The sequence below is a fragment of the Oxyura jamaicensis genome, chromosome 3 (genome assembly GCF_011077185.1).
Source record: "Oxyura jamaicensis isolate SHBP4307 breed ruddy duck chromosome 3, BPBGC_Ojam_1.0, whole genome shotgun sequence".
NCBI classification, from domain to species: Eukaryota; Metazoa; Chordata; class Aves; order Anseriformes; family Anatidae; genus Oxyura; species Oxyura jamaicensis.
Genome location: NC_048895.1, coordinates 8,049,405 through 8,071,676, shown reverse-complemented (window position 1 = coordinate 8,071,676; position 22,272 = coordinate 8,049,405). Strand labels below are relative to the sequence as shown.

The following is a 22,272-nucleotide window of genomic DNA, read 5'->3' as shown; positions in this document are numbered from 1 at the left end:
CTGATTATCACGTACAACGTCAGGCCATTAGGGTGGCTACAAGGACTCAGAGCACCAGACTGCAGATGAATACAAGGCTGGCTCATGGTTACCATTATACCACGTGCATTATTTGTGCATAGCGGCTCCGAAAATTTTGAAGCTAACTCCTTCTTTGGAAAGACAACACTGCAACCCTTATTAGAATTGCTCATTAAAGAAATACATCTCTTAGGAACAAAATGCCAACAGAAAATGAGGAGAAACAGATGGGAAAGATAGAAATAGATTGCCTCAACCTTTAGCCCTGTGTCAGAAAGTTGTTCTGCCTTTTAAAACATTTGGTTTAGTCTTCTGACTCAGATTTTCAGAGGGCTTTTATAATCCTTCGGTGGCGCACCTGTCGGTTAATCCCTTGTTACACTCTATCTTGGATCACCTCACAGCGAGAAGAGCTGATGGACACGCTCCCAGCCCCGTGTAGATTGCTAGGATGAATTGTTCTTTGGTACAGAGGACGCCGTGCTGGAGGTCAGGACAGCTGCGTGACAAGCTGGCACTGCACAGAGGGACCTCTCTCCGCAGATGGAGACAAGGCAGAGTGGAGGATATGTGATACCTCCCTGCATCCTGCCTTGAGACTGTATTATATACACATTGCACACTTTATTTCACTCCCCCCCGCTTCTTTTTCCCTCCTGCTTTCCATGCCTGCTTTTCAGACTCTCCTGCAGCAACACATAATAAATTTAGCCTTGCAATGTTGTGCCATGACCAGGCCAAAAGCTGTAAGTAAGCTTAAGTGGCCAGATTCTAAAACAAATAAGTCTTACTCCAACGTAATAAGGGTGTTTAAAATGTGGTGAACCTGAGCATTCCCACTGCCTACATCACTGTAGACCCATTCTACACTTCCATGGCTTTTCGACTTCTTCCCTTTCCCTCTCTACATTTAAAAAAATGCAAATCAGCATTCACAACAAAATCTAAGAACTGTCATTATCTTTTTTCTCAGAAAGGTGAGATGATACTTTGATGAAAGTCAAGCTAAGGTAAAATATACAGTTACACTGATGTAGAGACAAAAAGAAATACCAGCTGAAGATTTCTTACTGTCTTTCTTCCCCTTTCCTTTTTCCTTCCCTAAGTTTAAAATAACATTTAAATTCTTGCTTATGTTGCCAGAGAGCAGCTTACATTGCCAAAATAAGTATCTAGGAACAGAAGCCAAAGCCTGTATTACTGTAAAATAACAGAAAGAGGTAACAAATAAGGTGTGCATAGACCATAACATCCCCAAATCCTTCCATATGTAGTCCAGCCCATAATGATCTCTCAACAGAGCATGTGACAAAGCATGAAAATTTCCATCTTCTCATATCCATCTGCAGAGCCTTGTTTTAATTTTGCAGCTCATAAGATTTGTAGCACCGTATCAGACATCCCTGTTCACTTTGCAGGCTGCAAACACCATAACTTGTGGATAGCTTCTTAAAGACATGATAATGACGTGCTCTTCCATAAAAACTACCCAAGGAAGTCACTTTTTCTTTCCGTCAGTACCTCAGATATAACAAGGTGGTAATGATGGGGAAAGCATATGTGTAAATAGTCATCACTGTGTATAAAGTAAAAATCAGACACAATACAGCCTAAAATAACTCTTTTTACCTTCTGGACTACAAATTTGTCTGTGAATTTGCTTTTATCACCTTTATTATTTTTTTAATAGCAAAACTTCTTTGAAAAAGAGAAGAAACAAAACATAAGAATATCCCTAAAAATGAAATTGGCCTTCATAAAGCTGCGACAATGCTTTATGCCTTGTGCTCCTGGCTTAAGGCGAGGAATTATTGAACTGCGACTCTGCCACTTGCTGCCCCAGTACAGGGCAATCCCTAACAATATGGGAGCGAGTACAAGTCCTCTGTACTCCTGGAGCAGTTTTATTTATGAAACTTCATGCTCTTGTTATAAAGGAAAGCATTTATTGCAACAGAAAGGAGTAACCCAGGGATCCATGGGGACATGAGGCTTCATAACCTTTGCTTTCTTAGACTGATTATCAGTTTAGAGGCATATTAGAGCTGACAGGGATCTCTTAGGAAAAGATAACACTATTTTTTTCTCCAAAGTGTCTGTGGGTAGACCCATACTTTTTCTTCAGACCTTACAAACATTCAGTATCGGTTGCTTCTACCTCATTTTTAAAAGATTTAATCCCTCGTTTGAAGCTATCAGACTTTTAAAGCAAAGATCCCTCATGAGTGAAACTTTTGCCAGCACTCTTTAAATAGGAGCACATTAAAAGCAAAGTTTTGACTCCTGGCACGGTGCCTTAGTGGCAAATGGCCTTCCCGGGGCTCTAACTCATCCAGGCTGGAACCTCCCCAGTGCTGCGGGTAGAGGTGGGGCTCATGGAAGTGTTTGGGGAGGAAAGGCAGACCTTTCCTCTGTCCAACACCCTCTCACGAAAAGCAATCTGCCCTTTGCCGAAACCTCTGAAAGAGGCTTGCTTTATTCTTCCCAGCTTCCTTTCTATGGGAAAAAGGGAGTGATCTGCAGTGATGTAAACAGGAAAGGACTGCTCTCCAGAGAAGTGTGACTACTTTCATCTAATGATAATAGAGAAGACAAGCAATGTAGGCATTTACAAGAATTTGGAGCAAAATGTAATCCAGATTCTTTAACTGCATCCACTCAGTCGATCTCTTGCAAATTTGTCGCCTTCTGCTGGGAAGTGAAACTCAGTTATCAGCCCAGGGTTTCTGCATGGACAGCACGTGTTCATCTGGATCTGAAATCAGGGCTGTACGTTCCTTCACCAGCACTTTACTGGGGTAGTCCAGCATTAACTGTACAATACATGAAGCATTACTCATCAGCTAGACCACCAGGAATGAAACTGATCCACTTGCTTGTCTAGACACTGACATTATCTAAAGGAATGTGTGTGGATAGAAGGGGAGAAAAAAAAAAAAATACAAAAAAACAGAAAGATGAAAGCATACCTTTGTGTGTTTGGGGTGTCCTTACATCTCAAGCACAACATGTAGCACAGTTTTAGCACTGCAACTTCTGTCACACATTCTTGAGAATACTGACACCTGAAGCCTGATACAGGGTTGCCCATTTAATTGCTACACCAGCACCCAGTACGTTTGGGAGTCTGGAAAGAAGATTTTTTCTTCCCCCCCAACCCCCCCCCCCCCCCCCCGATAAGTATTTTTTCACTGAGGAATAGAAGTTATTGATTAAAATGTAAAAAGCAAAAGCAAATTAGAGGTTAAAAAAAAGCTAAACAAACAAACAAACAAAAACAGCATCAGAAAACCAGAACATTCTACAAGAAATATGCCTCAATTCTCCTAACAAAGGTGAAAACACCAACCAATTATTCAAACAGCATCTGCCACACTAAGTAATGTTTCGGTGATGCCCCAGCGTACCACTTAAAAGCCAATGCTAACTAAGAAAAGCATCCATTATCCCAGGTAAGTAAAATTTAGATTCCTACCAGAGATCCAGCATCCTTTACCAACTTCAGGTAACCATATTCCTCACCTGCTGGGACCTTTTCTATTAACTAGGCCAATTATACAGTGAAATTGCTATTATATGCAAGTTCCAACCACTAGTAATTTCCATATATTGACAGGATGTCTTGCCTATTTTTATGAAATAATAATAAGATGTCCGTGGGGAGATTTAGAGATCAAGGCTTATGTCAGAAAGTCAAGAACTAAAATACAGAACCTTCCCTGAAAGTTCAAGAGGTGGATCTGAACTGCAGACTAAGAGTTGTCTCTGAAGCCAGATTCATTTTTGGTGACTTCTGGTGTTTGCAGGAATGGCATTGCACGTTCTTCTGCAAAAGATGTAGTTCAAGTGGCAAAAAATACACCAAAGTAATTTATATTATGCCCTCTGAAGCCTAATTCACATTCACAGCCAAACAATCCATTTTAAATAACAGCTTCTCCAAATATTACTTAAAAACACAACCTTAAATATTCCTGTCACTTTGTTTTTAATAATTTTCCAGCATCCACAGTACCTGATTAGTTAAAGCTGAAATTAATATAGCTAAAAATTACTAGATGTTATTTTCACATAGCGGCTATATCATAGTATGGTGATACACAATGACTGCATTTTTTTATTGCTGCTTAGTTTTTTTCTCTAAAATCCCTGACTGTAGCAGTAATCTAACCTATTATCACTTGTACACACTCACTGAAGCTAAATGAGAGAAAAAAATTACAGTCCACATGATTTTTTGTGACGAAAATACTATTATCCTCTGGTGAATTTGCACATCCCCTCACAGATTTCTCCATACATCTTTCCCAATATGGAATTGCGCATCTTTTTCCTCCATTAAATGTCTTGCCCACTTCTTCCACAATGCCAATCAAAAAGCACCTGACTATGAGTGGTGGATTGCCTTGAAACTACAACAAAGCAAGTGATTAACTTTTATCATATCTTTTTCCCTCCATATCTTCAGGCAGTATTAATTTGGGTGTTAATTAGTAAGCTAAACACGTTGAAGCACAACTCCAGGGAACTAAATTTCATGTTATTCTAGCAAGATTGTTTGAGGAAAATACACTTTCTCCCCCAGCCTTGGCCATTGCAGAGCCTTGCTTGTTTGCCTGCCTTTTGGATAGAAAATTTTGTCAAAACAGTGTTTTTCCAGTGTTGAAGCCACAAGCAGTGTGTTTAAGAGCTTCCAGAGCTACAGGAGTGTAATCACAGTCATGGGCCCTGGCTGGCAGGCTCCTCAGGGCTGCACGATAGCATCCATTTACCAGCACGCTAGTATCCTGTCACAGTAGTAGTATCCTGGCTTTGGGTCTCTTATTTAACACGGTATAAGCAGATTCACAGGTCAAATTGACTGACAAGACATCTGATGTGAAATACCTCTGGTTAAACAACTAATAATAGCAATAAAAACAAGTAAGTAATAGGTGACACCTAAGGTCTCACTTACCATAAATTCCCGTTGAAATGCAGGGGAATGCCTGTAAAACAAATGGAAGAACAAACATCAGTGGGATTTCTGCTTTCTGAACTTTTTATCAAAAACCAAGGTTATTTTTAAGTGCCAGTTTTTCAACACCCAGCAATTACATATTGGAGCCTTCACTGTTACGGCATTCAATCCACAGGCATTTTCATGTCATTATATGAAACATATTCCATATGTTTTCTTTGCTGCTAAGTTAATAAAGCCATATTATTTTTCTCATCCCAAGCTATCAGCAACATTTGAACCAAGAATCATTATTAAAACTCCCTTTTGAGCTAAAAATTATCACCATGAGCTGAAAATTAATGCCATGAGCTAGTACAATAGAAGAAAGTTGTATTCTTTGGATAGAGTTAGACCGTGTTTCTTCAGTGGTGAAGTAACCTTGGCCAGCTTAAACCTTGCCCTTCCCTGCCTCTTGGCCATGACCTGGTTCACTACAACCTCGCCTTTTGTTTCAGAGGCTCTTTTTTCACCTTGGTTCTTTCAGCCACAAGGTATATGATGCCACCCCACACATAGCTGCACTGGTACAGGTCAGGCGTGCCAACCAGTGCAGGGAGAGGAATGAGAAGGTGATGGGCAAAAAGAAATTTTGGGGGCCAGCTTGGACACCAAAGAAAATGTATCATGCAGCAAAAAATCATTACGTACATTGTGCTATAAAGAGCTGTAATTTACATTTCTCCTAACTGTAAGCCTTGTCTAGAGATTTGCATTTCCAAGAGTCAGACTCAGCCTTCCACCAGAAGAAACCCAAGCTGTACTAGTGACATGGTTTCACCAGAGAGACAATTTTCTTTGTGTGCCGCTGATATGTGATATCACCTTTGCCTCCCACCTCCGGACTGACAGCAAACACAGCTCCAAGGTACAAGAGCACCTGGAACAGGAGTCTCAAATATCCACCCTCAGGCTTGCTCCAGATCCCCTGGCGATGAGTCATCATACAAAAGAAAGGAATTCTTCTTTACTTAATCACACAGGAAAACATTATTCAAAGCTAATGCTTGCTTTATATTTAACCAGGGAATTAATTAGGGAATGGTGATTAAGAAAGGAGAGGTCTAATGGAAAGAATACAGCCTTCCCCTCCCCTCTGAAAATACTTAAGTAAAATAAAGTGGGGGAGAATTACAGTCTCTCCTTCTCATATCCACTACGACTTACATCCTGAAAAATACTTAGCTTTGTAGTTTGTACCCAATAAATCAGCCCTTTAAGGAAATGAGGAATGGAATAGAAAAAAATAATGCATATGGTTACACAGCTCAGGCTGAGGTGGCAACGGGCACTCCAGCAATGAGAGACAAAAATGATGATTTTGCGCAGTTTGGCAAGAGATTTTAAAATTCACCACCACTGAAGTTCCATGTGCTGACAAAAAATTGCTCCAAACTAGTGCTTTGCTCTCGATTTTTTTTGCACAACTCAGGTAATGCACATGCTTTAGATACTCCTACCAGTCAAAGGGAATGAGAAAGGGAGGGTTCAAGTTCTTGCTCTTGCCCCATACCTAACTCTGGGCACAGGGAAACAGCTCTCCAGCACCTCTGAAGTCCCATCAACCCCACAGCTCCTTGGGCTGCACCACACAGGGATGCAGCACCACCAATTCAAATCCCCATGCGGGCGCACAGCCACTGTTGTTGGGGCCATGGGACCACCAGCATATGCTGGTGAGATTTCAGAGAATGAATGAGGTTGGAAGGGACCTCTGGAGGCCATCAGGTCCAACCCCTGCTCCAGAAGGGCCACCTACAACCGGCACCCAGCTGCAGTGTCCACTGGGGCCCGTGGAGCCGAGTGCTGAAGGGGAAGCCTGCAGACCACAGGTGACTGGGCTTCCTTTTGAGCTCTGCTCAGGGAAAAGGAGATTAAACAGAGTTGCATTTTTGGCATTGCATGACAGACGCTTATTGCATTTCTCCATCTTCCTTCACGGAATATACTGCCCTGAGGCTGTTTAGCAAGCTTTAGCTAGCAATTTGTGCTGTGCATGTTTCTTAATACCTATTTTAAAATTACTGTGTAGACACATCATAATCATTACCTTGCTTTCAGTTTCTATCGTGTACCTTAAATATATTTGAGAGAAGCTAAAAGATTGTGTTAAATCCTGTCAAGTGTCTTCCAAATACCAGCCTGTGCCATAACTTAGGTGAACTCTGCCCTCTCCCTCATTGAGAGATGATCACCGCATATAACCAGCAGATGTAATTTCGTAAAATATGACAGCACTTTTATTCATTCAAGAAAGGCCCGTGCCTCAGATCGCATATCAACTATGTTTCCTCTTGGCTCCTAGGGAGACAATTTAGCCTAGATGCCAGGTTGAAATTACTGGCAGAGCAGTAATGGGGATCTCACAGCATGGATATCAACATACTACAATATTTGGCTGATGGACAAAATATGTTAAGGTTTCTAACCTTTTCTGTGCATAATATCTTAATTATATATTTGATTTCAATAAAAAATCCAATTTCACAGTAGGGAACGTTCATTCCTATTACCACAACAAAATGTTCCTCATCTTAATTTGTTGCCAGTAACTGCTATTTATTGACTAACCTTTAATTTCTTTGCTACTGAAATAGTGTTTGCTTTACTTGGGGGCTAATAAGCAATGCTACCCTGACAGCACTCAAAACAGATTCAGCTCTGGAGTAAAACACAAGTAATAATGGCAAGAGCTTCCTACTCTGCTGCCGCCATCATCTAGAGAAAGAGGCCAAATTAAATCAGCTGTGTGAATACTGCAAGACTGAAATTGATTTAATTCCTGTAGGAGAGGATGTGGGCACTCAGCCTCTGGTACTTTCTAATCTAATGTTTCTTTACTAAGGCTACAGCTAGCAGCACTAATTAGGCTGAAACATAATGCAGTTTCATGAGGAAAATTTACAATAGTCACCATGTGGAGGCCACGTTGGACTCTCAGACATTTAAGTGAGAGAGACCTGGGTATTTAAATACTTAAGGGCTTGTCTACAACAAGGGGTACTAGCTCACACTGAGCCGCAATGTATTAACTGCTATACCTTAGATGCACACAATCGCCACGTCTACATGAGCAGATACCTCCCACTGCAGGCCTAATTGCTTCCACAGAGCAAGAACTTTCTTTAAATTAAGTGCTCAGCATTCTGCTTGGGCATCCCAGGGTCATTTCTGCCACAACTGAGCCCCATACAAGGTAAATACTTTTCTCCCAGGACACACGCAGCAGACAAAACTAATATCAAAGACAAACTGAGCTTTCTCTGATTTCAGTGCATCACCTCACAAAGTGCACTAACTAATATTCATCGTTGAGAGTCATTTCTTCATGCAGAATCCTTCATTACCGAATCTTCACAAATAATTCATGAGGTTTTTAGAGAGTCCATGTTTTTACCAACAATGCAGGTAGAAACATGTTTCTTTTTAATATATAGTTGTCCAGTGAAATAAAAATATCTCAGTATCTCTGGGTTGAAGATAGCTAACTGTGTTACACAAAACACCAACACAAGCTTCTCCAACAAGTTCAAGGCAACAAACATTCCCTCAGATGGAAAAAAAAATGGCCTTACACTTTATATTTGGACTTTTTTTCTCATCCAGTCTCATTGCTAGCTGGGGCCTATGACAGAAAACTCTCCACCTGAGCCTGGGGACACTCAAAGACTGCTGTTCTCAGCAAATCAGCCTGGAGGAGCAGAAGGGGACCATCCACGCAGCAAAGTCGCTCCGTGCATCATGAGCACCCTGGCACCTGAGCTTACAGACATTTTGCTGGTGCAGGTAACCAACGTTGCGTAAAGGTGTATTCAACAAGCACCATGCTCCTCTGCCATCTCTAGAAGCAGCATCTTCATCTTCCCATTCTTTTCCATAATCTGAAGTAGCAGCCAGCCTTCGCTCGATTAGCGTGATGCCTTCCTGTATCAGCTCAAGCTGGATTACTTCCCTTCCCCTCCCATCTTCCTCCAGAGCTTTGCAAAGCCTCATGTGCTCCTGAGCTGCCTGCTTTTATCCCCTTGAGACACTGCTAGGAGTTATCCATTCAGAGCCTCTCTTCTGAACCTCCTCCCTTCCCCCCCCCCTCCCCCTTTTTTTTTCCCAGTAAGTGGGAGGTTGCCCTAGGTTTTGGCTTTGAGAACCACACCAGTGCAATTTTATTCTCCATGGTGGCCAAGAAATGATATGCAGCCTGTTTTTTACGGACCAAACATAATAAAACTTACCTTCCACTTTGAAATACTGTCCCTACAGAGTCTTCACAATTGTGGACGCACTAACATCCAATGCCAAAGAGACCTGAAGCTCCAAAAACCTAAGTGCCAAAACACTTGCTATGCCTGAAACCCACCTGAATCCTGGCTTCAACAGGAGGAGGATGCCTCGTTGGATTCAGAGGACCTGACCTCAAACTCAACCAACCTGTGCTCTAATTATCTCAAAAGGCTTCTTTAATAATAATAGTAAGTTGGACCCAAGTTTTTGTCTTCCAGCTTCCTTCATTTACATCAAAATATTAGAGTAAGATGAGCTCCTCTGCGCAGTACACATTCTTGTCTTAAAAGGAGCATGGCAAGCACCTTTGCTAGATTGTTTGTTGTACGGTTGGTGATTGCCTCATGAGCTGAAGTGGCAGAGGAGTGGGCAGAGAGAAAATTGCTTGTTTATGAGGAGCCCCGACAGCACTGCTCTGCTGTGATTCACTAGGGTGAATGCCAGAGGGACGCTGCAGAAGCAAAGCAGAGGACTGAAAAGGAAAGCTGCCTAATGCTACAACAAGCTCTGCTGCATAGATTTAAAGTAGTAATATGGGACTTTTCACACCTTAAATTCCCATGTGTATTATAAAGGAGTTCACTCTAAATATAGTATTTGTAATAACTTCACAGAACATCACAGATTAATAATGTTCTTGTTTCCTTGTCACTTATCTACCTCTGTAACACTTCCTGTGCACCTAAAAAAAAAATGCATTTACTGCTTAAATCCTATGCTTTCTACCAAGAAAAAGAAAAAACAACAACAACAAAAAAGTCTAGATAGGATACTATGAATATCCTTCGACACACAACCCCAAAAAGCTGTTGCATCTACAACACAGCATTACAAAGCGCTGTTACGAGGACTATGGCACAGTACTATGAAAGCTAAACCACAAAGTAAACTAATTTAAAGGATATCAATCGTTTGAGGAATTAATCATTTATATTCACTACAAGATTTTATGATTCAAATGTAGTAGGTGGTGAAGAGGTGTGTGTGGGGGGAAATATAGCGTTGCACATTTATAATTCACAGCACTTGGTCAGGGTGCCACAAAGGCAGGGAATGTACCGAACCTCAGCCAGGAAATGCAAAGATGGAAAAGAGCTCTGCATGGCTGGACGTAAGGCTGTTCCTCATGTCCCTTTTTTGGCTGGCAACGTGTAGTTCTTACTCCCCTTAAGTATTGCTGACATTTAGGGATGAATTGTGGTTGCAGAGCTGGACTATGAAGTGGCAGAGAAAGCACGGTCCTGGATGAACTTAGAGAAAACCTTTCTGTTCTTTCAGAGGCAGCAAATGACATTTAAACCATCAATTGGCATGTGCTCCAAACCCAGTGCAATCCTTATTTTGGATGTACGAGCAGAGGGATTGAAAACTGGAAACCCCTCAAGCTCATCCATACCCATCACGGCAGTGTCTCCCTGCACAGCTGGCACGCACAAGCCTACCAGCAGGCATCCATAGGGGCACCACCTACCTGCTGCAGCCCACGGCCCCCAGCATTTCAGTGCCACAATAACACCCAGTACACCTCCCACACCTCCGTTTGATTAAACAGCAGAGACCTTGACTCTGGTTTACATCCTTGGCTTGGCTTTCTGGTAAAACACTTACAGCTCCTTGTTTTAGTGGTCAGGAACCGATGAGCATGCAAGGCGAGGCCTTGCTGGGTCTCCCTTTTACAATGACTTTGAATACTTCCCTGCCACAACAGTACTTCTTGAAGGCTCTGGAGAGGACAAATAAACCCAAACCACACACAGCCATACTGCAATGCTGACTGCTCTGATGTACAGACATTGACTTGTGGTATGCAGCTGCACAGGGCATCCACCACCCATGGCCACAGTTCGAGAGGAGGATGATCTATAGAGCTCCAGGACAGCACGAGGGCTAAGCACGCTAGCTGGCCATCTCATCAGGCACTGAGTTAACAACAGAACCGCTGCTCCCTTCTCCTTGCTGCAACTAGTCTGTCCCTACTTAACTCTTCCAAGTCTAAGCAGTCTGAATCCGGTTGTACCATCATTTTCTAGTGTGCATCAACTAACTTCAGCATCAGCTACACTGCCACTCTTGATGGTCAGCCAATGCTCCTTTGAAAATGAGTGCCTTACGTGCTCTTCAGGATTCCATACTCCATAAAATCACATCACTCCAAAAAGTACCTAAATCTAGAAACTTCAGGGCCTGTTGTACTTCCTAAACTACACAAATTATTCACAGGGTAAATACATACATATTTAAGACAGCAGTATCATCAAGCATTGAGAGTCAGGTTTTCACTATTTTTAATAGAAGGATTAAATTTGTAAACCAAACTGTTTCACAAGCCACTAATTATAACGCTATTCTGTTACCTTTTAAAAACCCTTATGTTACTATTTGGAAAAAAAAAAAGAAAAAAAAAAAAGAAAAAAAAAAGAAAAACTTATGTTATTTCCCAGTCTTAATCTCCAGTCATAAATTCTATAGTTGTCATAATTCTGAACTGTAATTTAATGAACAACAAATTTTGCAAATTACTATCATTCAGAGAAGACCTATTAACAGAACTCTAATGCAGTTTCCTATACTGAAAATTGAAGAGAAGAAATTAAGTGGAAAAACTGAATATGAGAACGTTTAAACTCAGCTTTCATTACAGACCATATTAGCATGTTTATTAATCTGTCTCTAAAGAACACAAAAGTAATCATTGCCTCAAAAAAAATAATTGAAATGTTCTTTTAAATACGGCAGATCGCATACAAACCTCCATGCTTTCATACGAGCTTCCTCATTCACAGAGGGAATATCCTCTAAGGATAGTGATAACTGAGAAGATGCTTGTCAAGGAAACAGAGCAGAAGTTCAGATCCAGTCCCAACATGAATCATCCTCTCTGTACCAGGTATCTAAATTCTTCTGTGCACCTCCATTTGCCAAAATGTAAGTCAATATCACACAATCAAAGTACAGCTGGCGTAGATAATGATACACGGCAGTGATTAAAATCTAACAGCTGCATTGCAAATGTTTATTGATAGATGGGACCTGTCCCAAAACTACTGAAAGCTGACTGAAGGGCTCCTATTTAGTAAAAATTATTTGCAACAAGCATGTAGAGAGCTTCGTCATAACTCAGGAGATCACAGAAATCCACAACAGTGAATTTGAGCTTTTCCAAGATCTCCACAAGTGTCTTCTGACCCTACTCAGACTGCTCCATACAAATATTCACGGCAAATACAGGCTGCATGAAAAGCTACAGTCTATTTATACAAAAGCACAGTTGCTGAAAGAGCCCACCTGAGAGGCTAAACGGGCCAAAAGAACACCTTTAATGTTTCCTGTAAACAAGGCCAGAGGCTGTGGGGGAGGATTTCCCTTTGATGACCTGTTTGCCAAAAAAGCAGCAATGCAAACCAAGTGACAATTTTGTTTACTTTTTACTGAAATAATTACAAACCTCAACCAAAGAAGATTCAGTCAACAGTGAGAATGTGGGAAAAAAATGAGGAGCCACCATGAAAATTTACAAATGATTTTTAGCAGCTGTGTATTCTAACTTTATGTGAATTTAAAATAGATTTTTGAAGACATGGAAACCAGCTGCTGAAGTGATCTATGCAAAACTGTACAACATTACAGTTACGGAAACAGAACAGAATTTATTTAAGGAGATACACTACTTGAGGATTCTCACCAGATTTTTATTTAGATAATTTGAAATTCATTATTTTTCAGAAAATAAAAATAATAGCTCAAATTAACTACCTGGATCAAGATCTTGACTGAAAATCACTCAGATAATTTTACTTCCCTGAGTATAAACTCAGTTATGGGGGAGGGTTACCTTTTTTTTTTCTGAACTATTCACACATCTGTAGCAAGAACGAAAGGCTGATAGGGGAACTAGAGACTAACACTTTGCTACACATTTTTGAAAATCATACAACATTCACATTTAGAAATCCTCAGCAATAAAATTATATAGTCTATGGAAATGTTTTCTCAAAAAAAAAAAAAAAAAAGGAAGAGAAAGAAGAAGAGCTGTTCACATTTCAAACAAACGGAGAATAGCTGAGGTTGGAAAGCACCTCTGGAGATGATGCAGTGCAGCCCTCCCACTTAAAGCAGGGGAATGCAGAGCAGGTTGCCCAGGACTCCTGTGCCCAGTCGAGCTGGAGCATCTCCAGGGATGGAGACTCCACATCTTCCACGGGCAGCCTGTTCTGGAGTCTGACCAACCTCAGAATAAATAAGGAATTCCTTATATTTAAATAGAATTTCCTAGGTTTCAGTTTCTGCCCACTGCCTTTTGTCTGTTCATTGGACACCTCTGGAATGAGTCTGGCTCACGGTCTTTCCTCCCACCCATCAGGTATGATATCACTGATAATACATCCTTCCTGAGCTGTTTCTTCTCCACGCTGAACAATCCCAGTTCTGCTATTCACCAGGAACCCCCAGGTCCTTCTCTGCAGAGATGTTTTCCAACCAGCAAGCCCTCGGAGTGCACTAGGGCACGCGGCAATTCCTCCCCGGGGCAGGGCTTTGCAATTCTGGGTTGAACTTCATGAGACCCCCCCCCCCCCCCAACTCTCTGACCTGTCAGCATGCCTCTGAATAGCAGCACAACCATCTGGTTTATCAGGCACTCCTCCCAGCTCTGTATGTCTGAGAACTCCCCGGGGTGCACTCTGCCCATCATCTAAGTCATTAATAGCACTGACCCCACTATTGACCCCTGGGGTATGCTGCTAGTGACCGGCCTCCAGCTGGACTTTGTGCCACTGACCACAACCCTTTAATCCCAGCAGCTCAGCCTGCTTTAAATCCATCTCACACATAACAATAAAATACAGACAGATTCATCGTAAGTGCATGTATAAGGCAGCACTCACTTAAGGTGTTCAGAAGTCATCGCAATTGGAACAAAACCTCACCAATTAAAGCACTAAAAACAAATGAGGAAGGAACAGAACACTGAATGAGAACCTAGAACAGATTTTTATTTTTTTTCCTATACCAACCAACACAAAAATGGGCCTGAAGTGAACGACAACTTTTTTTGATTTTTGAACATCTATGATGTGCTTCTAGTGTTACTAAAGAAGGGGTTTCCTTAGTACTGAAGAGGAATAAATTAAAAATCCCCTTGCATTTTTCAAAAAGGGAAAGGGATACTCACCTACATGCCCTGTATTCATTAGCCTTTCAGTACTGCGGAACCTGAAACTGTTGGCAGGTTTTCCTCTGTAGTCATTAAACTATGAGTATCTAACTATTATATCAAGAAGAGCTTCCTTTATAAGAACAACTCGGATGCAGCCCTTAGTGCTATTTCAAATCAAGGAAATAAATCCCTTTCACAAGATTAACAACACCGTTTAATCATACCTCCTTCAAAAACACTGTTGTATTAAAGGGCCCCATTTCTTTAGCATCAAAGGCCTCCTTCACAGTAGTGTTTGGGCATCTCACCCCCACTGGCACACTTCTACTCACAAGATCCCGCAGGATCCACTGACCTCATCGCACACCTGTATTGCTAACCAAGAGGAAAAGCAGGATCCAGCTTCATCTCCGTTAAGCCATGTCAAGCCCGGACTTCTAGGTCTATGATTCTCACTACAGTTAATAATGAAGGTAATTCAGCTGTTTCAGGTCAAATGAATGGCTCTCATGGGGAACCACTGACTACAGAGCGAAGCTAGATACCTAAGCTAAATTTAGGTGAAACAAATCTCTCCCTAAGCACAGGAAATCAGACATATTTGCCAGAAAGCATATTCAGGAACTCTCTCTCTCTCTGGAGCCCTAACCGCAGGAATATTCTTTCCACTGATTCAATACAGAATTACTTCTAATGAAAAATGATGGGCCAGACTTCCCCAGCTTCATGAAATCATCATGTATGGTAGTCAGCCTCCTGAGTGCAACGGCAAAGGAGAGCCTAAAGCAGTCCAGGAAAGGCCTGTCTGGCACACTCCTGCCTCAGACAAACACAGATGCCAGCACCAAGCAAGGCACCTCCAGGCTAGCTAATATACTCAGTTTCTCAAAAAGGGCTAATTAAGAGCTAAACAGCATCCTTGGTCCTGCACACTGGTCTAATTTCCAGGAGCACAGCTGGGAAAATCAGATCTGCTGGCCACAGCGCTGGCTCCTGGTAGTCCAGCGTGACTTCCACCCCCAGGGGATGCAAAAGCTGAGACACCCATTTATTCTCAGAACAGGCATTGCTTTGCCAGTGGGCTTGAGCCCATGCAGGCTGATGCGAGAGGACATACCTACTGTACTGTTTGCATGTTGCAACACATGTAGAGATCAATATCAGCTTTGCAATTATAATATTAAAAAAAAAAGGATAAGGACCCACAATAACTATAATAATATAAAAACATTTGAAGGGAGATATTTGGCTACAGAAGTATTTACTGATTTCAGTAAATGCTCCACCTTAACTCTAGGCTGTGTCATCCTTATTGCTCCACCTAAACCAACACAAAGAAATATAATTGCACTTTTTACTGTGGTCTGATTCAGATCTGAGGAACCTTGAGAGAAAAAGCCATAAAATGACATTAACATAGTATTGAGATCACTCTCTGACAACTTAGAATAATGAGGTAAATTAAGGGGAGATGGAGGTTGAGGCTTTCCTCTAAATGCCCTTAATTTTGTAGGTTTTAGACATACTGTCTCTTGAACCTCGGTGCAATTTTAGTTTTACTATTTGTGATATTTATAGCTCCCATTTATATAAGTAATATGTAATTTTAATGCAGGTCTAATGGTTCCAACTGCCACTGACACAGATTATAAAATGAAAAAGAGAAGATACCTTGTTGGGTAAGACACTATTTTCTTTCTTTCCTGCCACCCTAGCTACTGTGACAAAGTGGGCTAATGTCTTATTTGGATTCCAACCTTGCCCACACAGAAATTGTCCCAAGTGAAGAGGAGCAGGGCTATGCAATTGATCTCCCATAACCTGCAACGTCTGTGTCACTCCGGTCCAGGGTGAGCGACCGAAACGCATGTTTCTTTTTGAGGAAGGCAAGAGAGACGTTGATTGCCTTGAAGTAGTACATGATGATGAAAGGTAGGAGACAGGAGCAGACCTTGGGAAATGTCAAGGGAGATCACAGTTAAAATTGCCTTCTTTATTCAGAATAAATAACAGCAGCTGTGGATTACGCGGCTGTAATACTGTTGAGGAGGGCTGATGGCATAAATCACAATAAAGACAAATTGAGATTCTTTTTAAAGACCAAGGAGATTGTGTTTTTATTTTCTACTGTTCCCAGACACAGTCTCTACACCAATGTTTCCACAGCTATTATGAGTTTCCTCAGCACAGCATTTTCCCCCTATTTATCCCCTCACTTCAGCTTTTTCCTTTCCTTTTTTCCATCCCCCATAAATGACAGATTGCTGCCATCCACTCCTTTCTGAATTCACTGCTTCCATTATCACTTCCCTTACAGCTGTGGCACATCTGCTTTCAGATCCACTTCACAATTTTTCCTGAGGTCCTTCCTTGCTTTCAGTGTTGCTGGAGCGCCTGTGCAAGGAGAGCAGCAGCTACAGGCGCCTTGTTACCATCTGTGGCTTGATTCAGAGCCATTGCAGGCAGCAAGAAATCCTAAACTTCAGCTGGAATCCAAATCCTATTTCTACAATTGTTACTCTTCTCAGGCTGCTGTCAAATGATGTGAATAAACAAGCTGTGCCAATATTGCCAAAAATAGCCCAACAATTCCAGATGCCTCATTTCTGGTACCTCGGGTCGGTTTTCAAAATGGAAATCACCACTTTTACAAAATGGAAATCTTCTGTCAAAGAAGGTTTTGGAAAAAATCAGTGGCAATGGGTTCAATTGGGCACTCAGAAAATGAGGAGTCCTTGAAGAAAGACTAATCCAGGGTTGCAGGTTCTCACATTTTGTCCTTACAAATAACCCCTGACAGAATTTCCACCAATTTCAATGAATCTGAATAATGATTCACTTGGCATCAGTAAATGTGTCAGAATAAGGCTCAATAAAAATTCAATATCAATGCAAGAACGGCCATCACGCATATTAGAAACGTCAAAAAAGAGAGAAAGTAAAAATATTTTGTGTAAGCTCCTCCAGCTTTCATTCTCTTCTAGACATTTATTCTCTCTCTCAATAGGTGCTGCTGCAAAAATACAAGGTTAACTATTTTAAAATGGAAGCGTGACTTTAATTTTCTATACCCTCCTGTGTAATATAATGATCCAGACAGACTTTGTATTGGATTCAAGTAACACTTAAAGCCTTGTCAAATTCTTATTTCCAAATGTTTTGTTTGCAAATAGCTGGTACTTGTATTTTTAAAATAGTAAAAGAATCACAACTGAAAAGGCATAAAGTTTTATTGATTTTTTTAAATACATATTTCCCAAATGAAAACTGCACAGACTAACCAAAATGGAACTAAAAAATATAGCTATTGCTTTGATTTCCATGTATTTTCTGCTGAGTTGCCCCCAGATGCCCCTTTCATTATTTTTTTATTATTATTATTTTTTAAAGGATATTGGGATCCTTGTGTTGTTGCTTTGAATTGGTTTAGTTTGGTTGTGTTTCATTGTTTTTTTGTTTTGTTTTGGTTTTTTCTCTCCCTAAAGGAAAGGCAGACATGAAAAGCTCTAAACCAGAGATGCATTATTATTCAAGAAACGTTATAAGGAACAACCACTTGCATTACTAATACTTCATCATTCACACAAACCATTTAGCGCGAGAGACAAAAGCAACATATATACATCTAAACAACTATGTATGTCACTTACCAGTTCTGGAGAACAAAGAGCAGAGAAAAAACAACAAAAAACAGAAAGGAGGCAACTAAGAAAACATGAAATGAAAAACTTGCATCTGTGGATGGCAATGTCTTACATAAAAACAAAAGGGTTTGAAAAGTGGTTTTACAATTTGTTTTGGGTTTATTGTTTGTTTTGTTTTCAAATACTCTGAAGAGAATTAAGAAATAACTGAAAAGTTGTACCATGTGGTATGGTAAGGACTGTACAAAAGAAAAAGGGGTATGTTAGTGTTAAGGCCCTGGTTCTTCTGTCTGTCTGTCTTTTCTCCAAGCTCCCATTGATTTCAGTGAGAGTTCTGTACATGCAATGACTCCAAAACGGGGCTCTAATTGCTTGTGTTTTCAGACTGATGCAAAGGCATTAGCACTGAGAAATTTCCATTTGTGCTAATGGGATCTGTATGGCCAACGATACTTGTTTTTCTTCCTGAGAATATTCCCCTGGTTCTTGCTCTTTGGAGATCTGCTTCAGCAGAACACATTACATTAAAATACAATTACGAAATTCATAACTAAACAGTGCTTTAAACCATATTGTTTAATCTATGACTTTTCCTCTGACAAGTGTGAAAACGTGCGCAATGTGACAGAAGGTTTGCTATAGTAATTGCATGTTGTGATTGAATGATAGAGTAACAACCACAGAAATAACTGTCTTGCTGAAATCGCTGCAGAAGGTAAGTTGCTCCTGTACAGTTTTAACTTATGCACCATCTGTTTTGCCAGCCCTTTAAATGTTCCTTTAACTAGTTGCAGGATTTTATGGTTGTTCGTGGAGGCAGTACTACACTTCCTCTGACCTTTCACACATTTCCTTTGCGAAGAGTCTCTCTCCCCCTCTGTCCCTTTTTGTCCCTCTCCCCTCAAGCCCACCCTCCCCACCTGGGGCTCATTCATCCACCACCCACATCTGACAGACTTACCACCCACATTCGCTCAATTGTTGCCTTGTTAGCTAGCAAACAGGAGATTATACGTGGTCAAAATGTGTGGGTCTTTGAGTATTTTTCCAGTAGATGGAGACACATCCACAAAGTGTTCATTTCCCTAAAAGCTGGCATTATTAACCATCAGTTCAAGAATGAAGTAATATCCTCAGATTACTGATAGTCAAGACTTCCCCAGTCACGAGAGAAGAAATATATTTGGATAATAATCACATGGTAGTCTTAAATTAAAATGCTAAATCACTTGCAGTATAGTACAAAGTAACACTACATTAAACTTAAAAGATTATCAAGACTTTAATTCCACACTGGAAAATGAACAGCTGAATTAAAAAAAAAAAAAAGAAAGAAAGAAAGAAAGAAAAAACAAACCCCCCTTTAATGAAAGTTTGTCCCTTTTATACATGAGCAAAACCCCACACTGAAATAAACGCCCCAGTAAAACCGTCATAGGGTGGTACACAGTTACAGCACATTACATCACAACAAAAATAACTCAGGATCCTCCAATCAAACCTGCGGGTCGACAAAAAAAAAAATACTGGGGACATTAAATGAAACCAGCATGCTTTAAGTTCAAGACAAACAAAAGGAGATGCTTCTTGGAAAAAAAGCACAGTGGATGTCATAGCAAAGTTTATGGGAGTAAAAAAAACAATGTTACAAATTCATCTAAGAAAAAGCCAATGAGGGATTTAAAGGACAAAAATAAAATTTGTGGATCATGAAGTCCCTGAGCGATGAAAAGCTCAGGCTAGGAAAGTGTTTCTGACAAGTGTCATTAAATCTTGCCCTGTCCTTACCCACCTCGCTAAGCATCAGTTCCCAGCCATGGCAAAGGCAGGACACTGAGTTCAACACACATTTGGTCGTCTTCAATGATCTTCCTGCATAACTATGAAGGAAACATATGGACAAGCTGACAAAAGAAGAGGAAGGTTGTTTTTTTGTTTGTTTGTTTGTTTTTCAGGCTAAAATGTGTGAAAAGAACAAATCACTTGAGAACAAGTTTAATGGGCAACTAGGAGGACAGCCACCAAAGCTGGAAGCCCTGATCACCGAGCTGATGGCCAGCTCATGGGCACACTGCCTAGGGAGCCACCAGCTCACCGCCAACTCTGCTCTTGCTTTCCTCTGGCATGAAAAAGGATCATGTACCACACTGGTCAGTGCTAACTGCAAAAGGGACCACAGACCCTCCGTGTCCTTGCTCATTTTACCCGCAGCCACAAGGAAGCCTTCTCCCTTCCCTTGTGATGATCTTCTCTTTGGCCTTCATTAATGCCTTCCCAACATGCTGTTGTAGCAGGCTTTATGAGGAACTTCACCCCTTAACAGGGAACAGCTCTCCAAAACAGAAAAGTAAAATACTACGTCATCTAACGTCATCGTTACCCTTTTGCTTTATAACAAAATAAACATGAGGAAGATGCGCTTTTTAGATTCTCCTATCGTGAAATATATCGAATACAGTGACTGTCATAATATTTTGTATATTTGACAGATCTTCACTACTTCTGCTATATCCTTTCAGGTAACTCAGTGTTCCACCTGACAGCAGCATTCAATTTACATCCCCCTCTTCGCCCCCCCTATAAAAAGGTTAATCTCTAGCCACACCATTAAGAGCTGAGCATTTTATTTGTCTCCCCAGCCAGAACTGTTTTCAAGAAGTCATCCAAAATCACTTTCAGAAAATTTTCCCCCGAGGAGTTACAACTAATTAAGAGCCCATGAGCGTTTTAGTCATTTACATGATTCCATTGTGGATTCTGCAATTTTTATCTAAAGTCTTTGAAGTTTATATACAATGTCAGTCATTCAGAGTTATCAGCAAATTATAGCCCTCTCTACTGCGCTGCTGAAAACACTTAAATATATTGAGCAAAACTGGTCCTGACACTGCTATCCCTAATACTACTGCACCTCTTTCATCAAGAGAATTGATTTTTTATTCTTTGCATTCATTTCTCATCTGCTAACTGATTTTTAATCCATATCTTCTAAAGGCTCTACACTTCTGTGTCCTGTGAAAATTTTTATGGTTTACTCTCAACATACAATGCTGCTCATTTTCTCAACAATATCCAGCAATGAAGGCGAGGTTCTCATTGCAGCACAAGCCTTCTTTGTCCAGCTGGTGCCAGAAAAACATGAGAGCCTATCTCTGGGGCTACCAGACAAGACCCTCGAGACTGCCACCTTAGCTTCAGCGAATGAGCCCATGTTGTCCAGGACAGGTACATGCGTCTGGGCAAAATACCAATACTAACTGCAAGTGGAAGTGAACAGAAGAGATGGAGGCTAATGCATGTAACATCTGAGTTTTGATTTGTTCTAATAATAAATGAGAAAAATGGCTTGTGCTCTACAGGTTATTGAGCGGTGGTCCCTGACCTTTATACATCCATACACCACAAGCAACATCAGTTATTGCCTTCCCCGGCACATGGACCACTGTGACAGCATCGCTGGCTTCAGCTCGCTCATTCCATCGCCACAGGACACAGTGCACTGACTGAGGTCCTCGGAGTTTCTTCTTAAAAGGAAAAGCTTTTATTTTATAAATTTAATGACAGTAAGTGCCATTCAGAAAAATAGTGGCACACTAATACTCTGACTTACAGGAGTATATTTTGAGCAGTTTGGCTGATTATCAAGTAGCACAAATGAGGCACCAAGCTGCCTCATTTCTCTCCTTTAAATTATTCCTGAAAACCTTGACCCTTTACGTCACCATTAAACATCTTGTCAAAATCCGGCGTTATGCTGAGCCCACTTCAAATCGTGACAGCTAGCAGTACCTCTTTGGTAGGCTCCTGGTCTTTACACAGTGCTCTTAAACACCAGCAAGCAAAAACATCACCTGTGACTGATTTGGTCTCTTCTATTGATTAGGTTAGTAAAGACAACCCATAAATTCTTTATGGACTAAAAAGCAGAACATTAAAATATATACAGATTAAGCTAAACCCAATTTAATTATAATTCAGAATTTTGGCTGCTGCTTCACCTGTAATTAACAGCAACACTAATGTTTTACAGTATTGCAATAAATATAGCCATAAGTCTAGTCTTATGGTACAGAACAGAATATGGGCAGCTCCATAATGTGACTCAGAGAAAAACCACATGTGTCAATTGTGGTGGGGGGGGGGGGGGGGGGGGGGGGGGGGGGGGGGGGGGGGGG

General features: G+C 40.9%; 1 protein-coding gene across 2 annotated transcripts in view; it reads right to left on the bottom strand.

The window, feature by feature from the left end:
* The window catches only part of MACROD2 (mono-ADP ribosylhydrolase 2), an 857,698-nt gene that overhangs the window by 277,050 nt on the left and 558,376 nt on the right, over positions 1 to 22,272 (bottom strand). For both annotated transcript variants that reach the window (XM_035322711.1, XM_035322712.1), the window contains exon 7: positions 4,979 to 5,009. In XM_035322711.1, the coding sequence (XP_035178602.1) occupies positions 4,979 to 5,009 (31 nt within the window). The remainder of the gene's footprint in view (positions 1 to 4,978; positions 5,010 to 22,272) is intronic.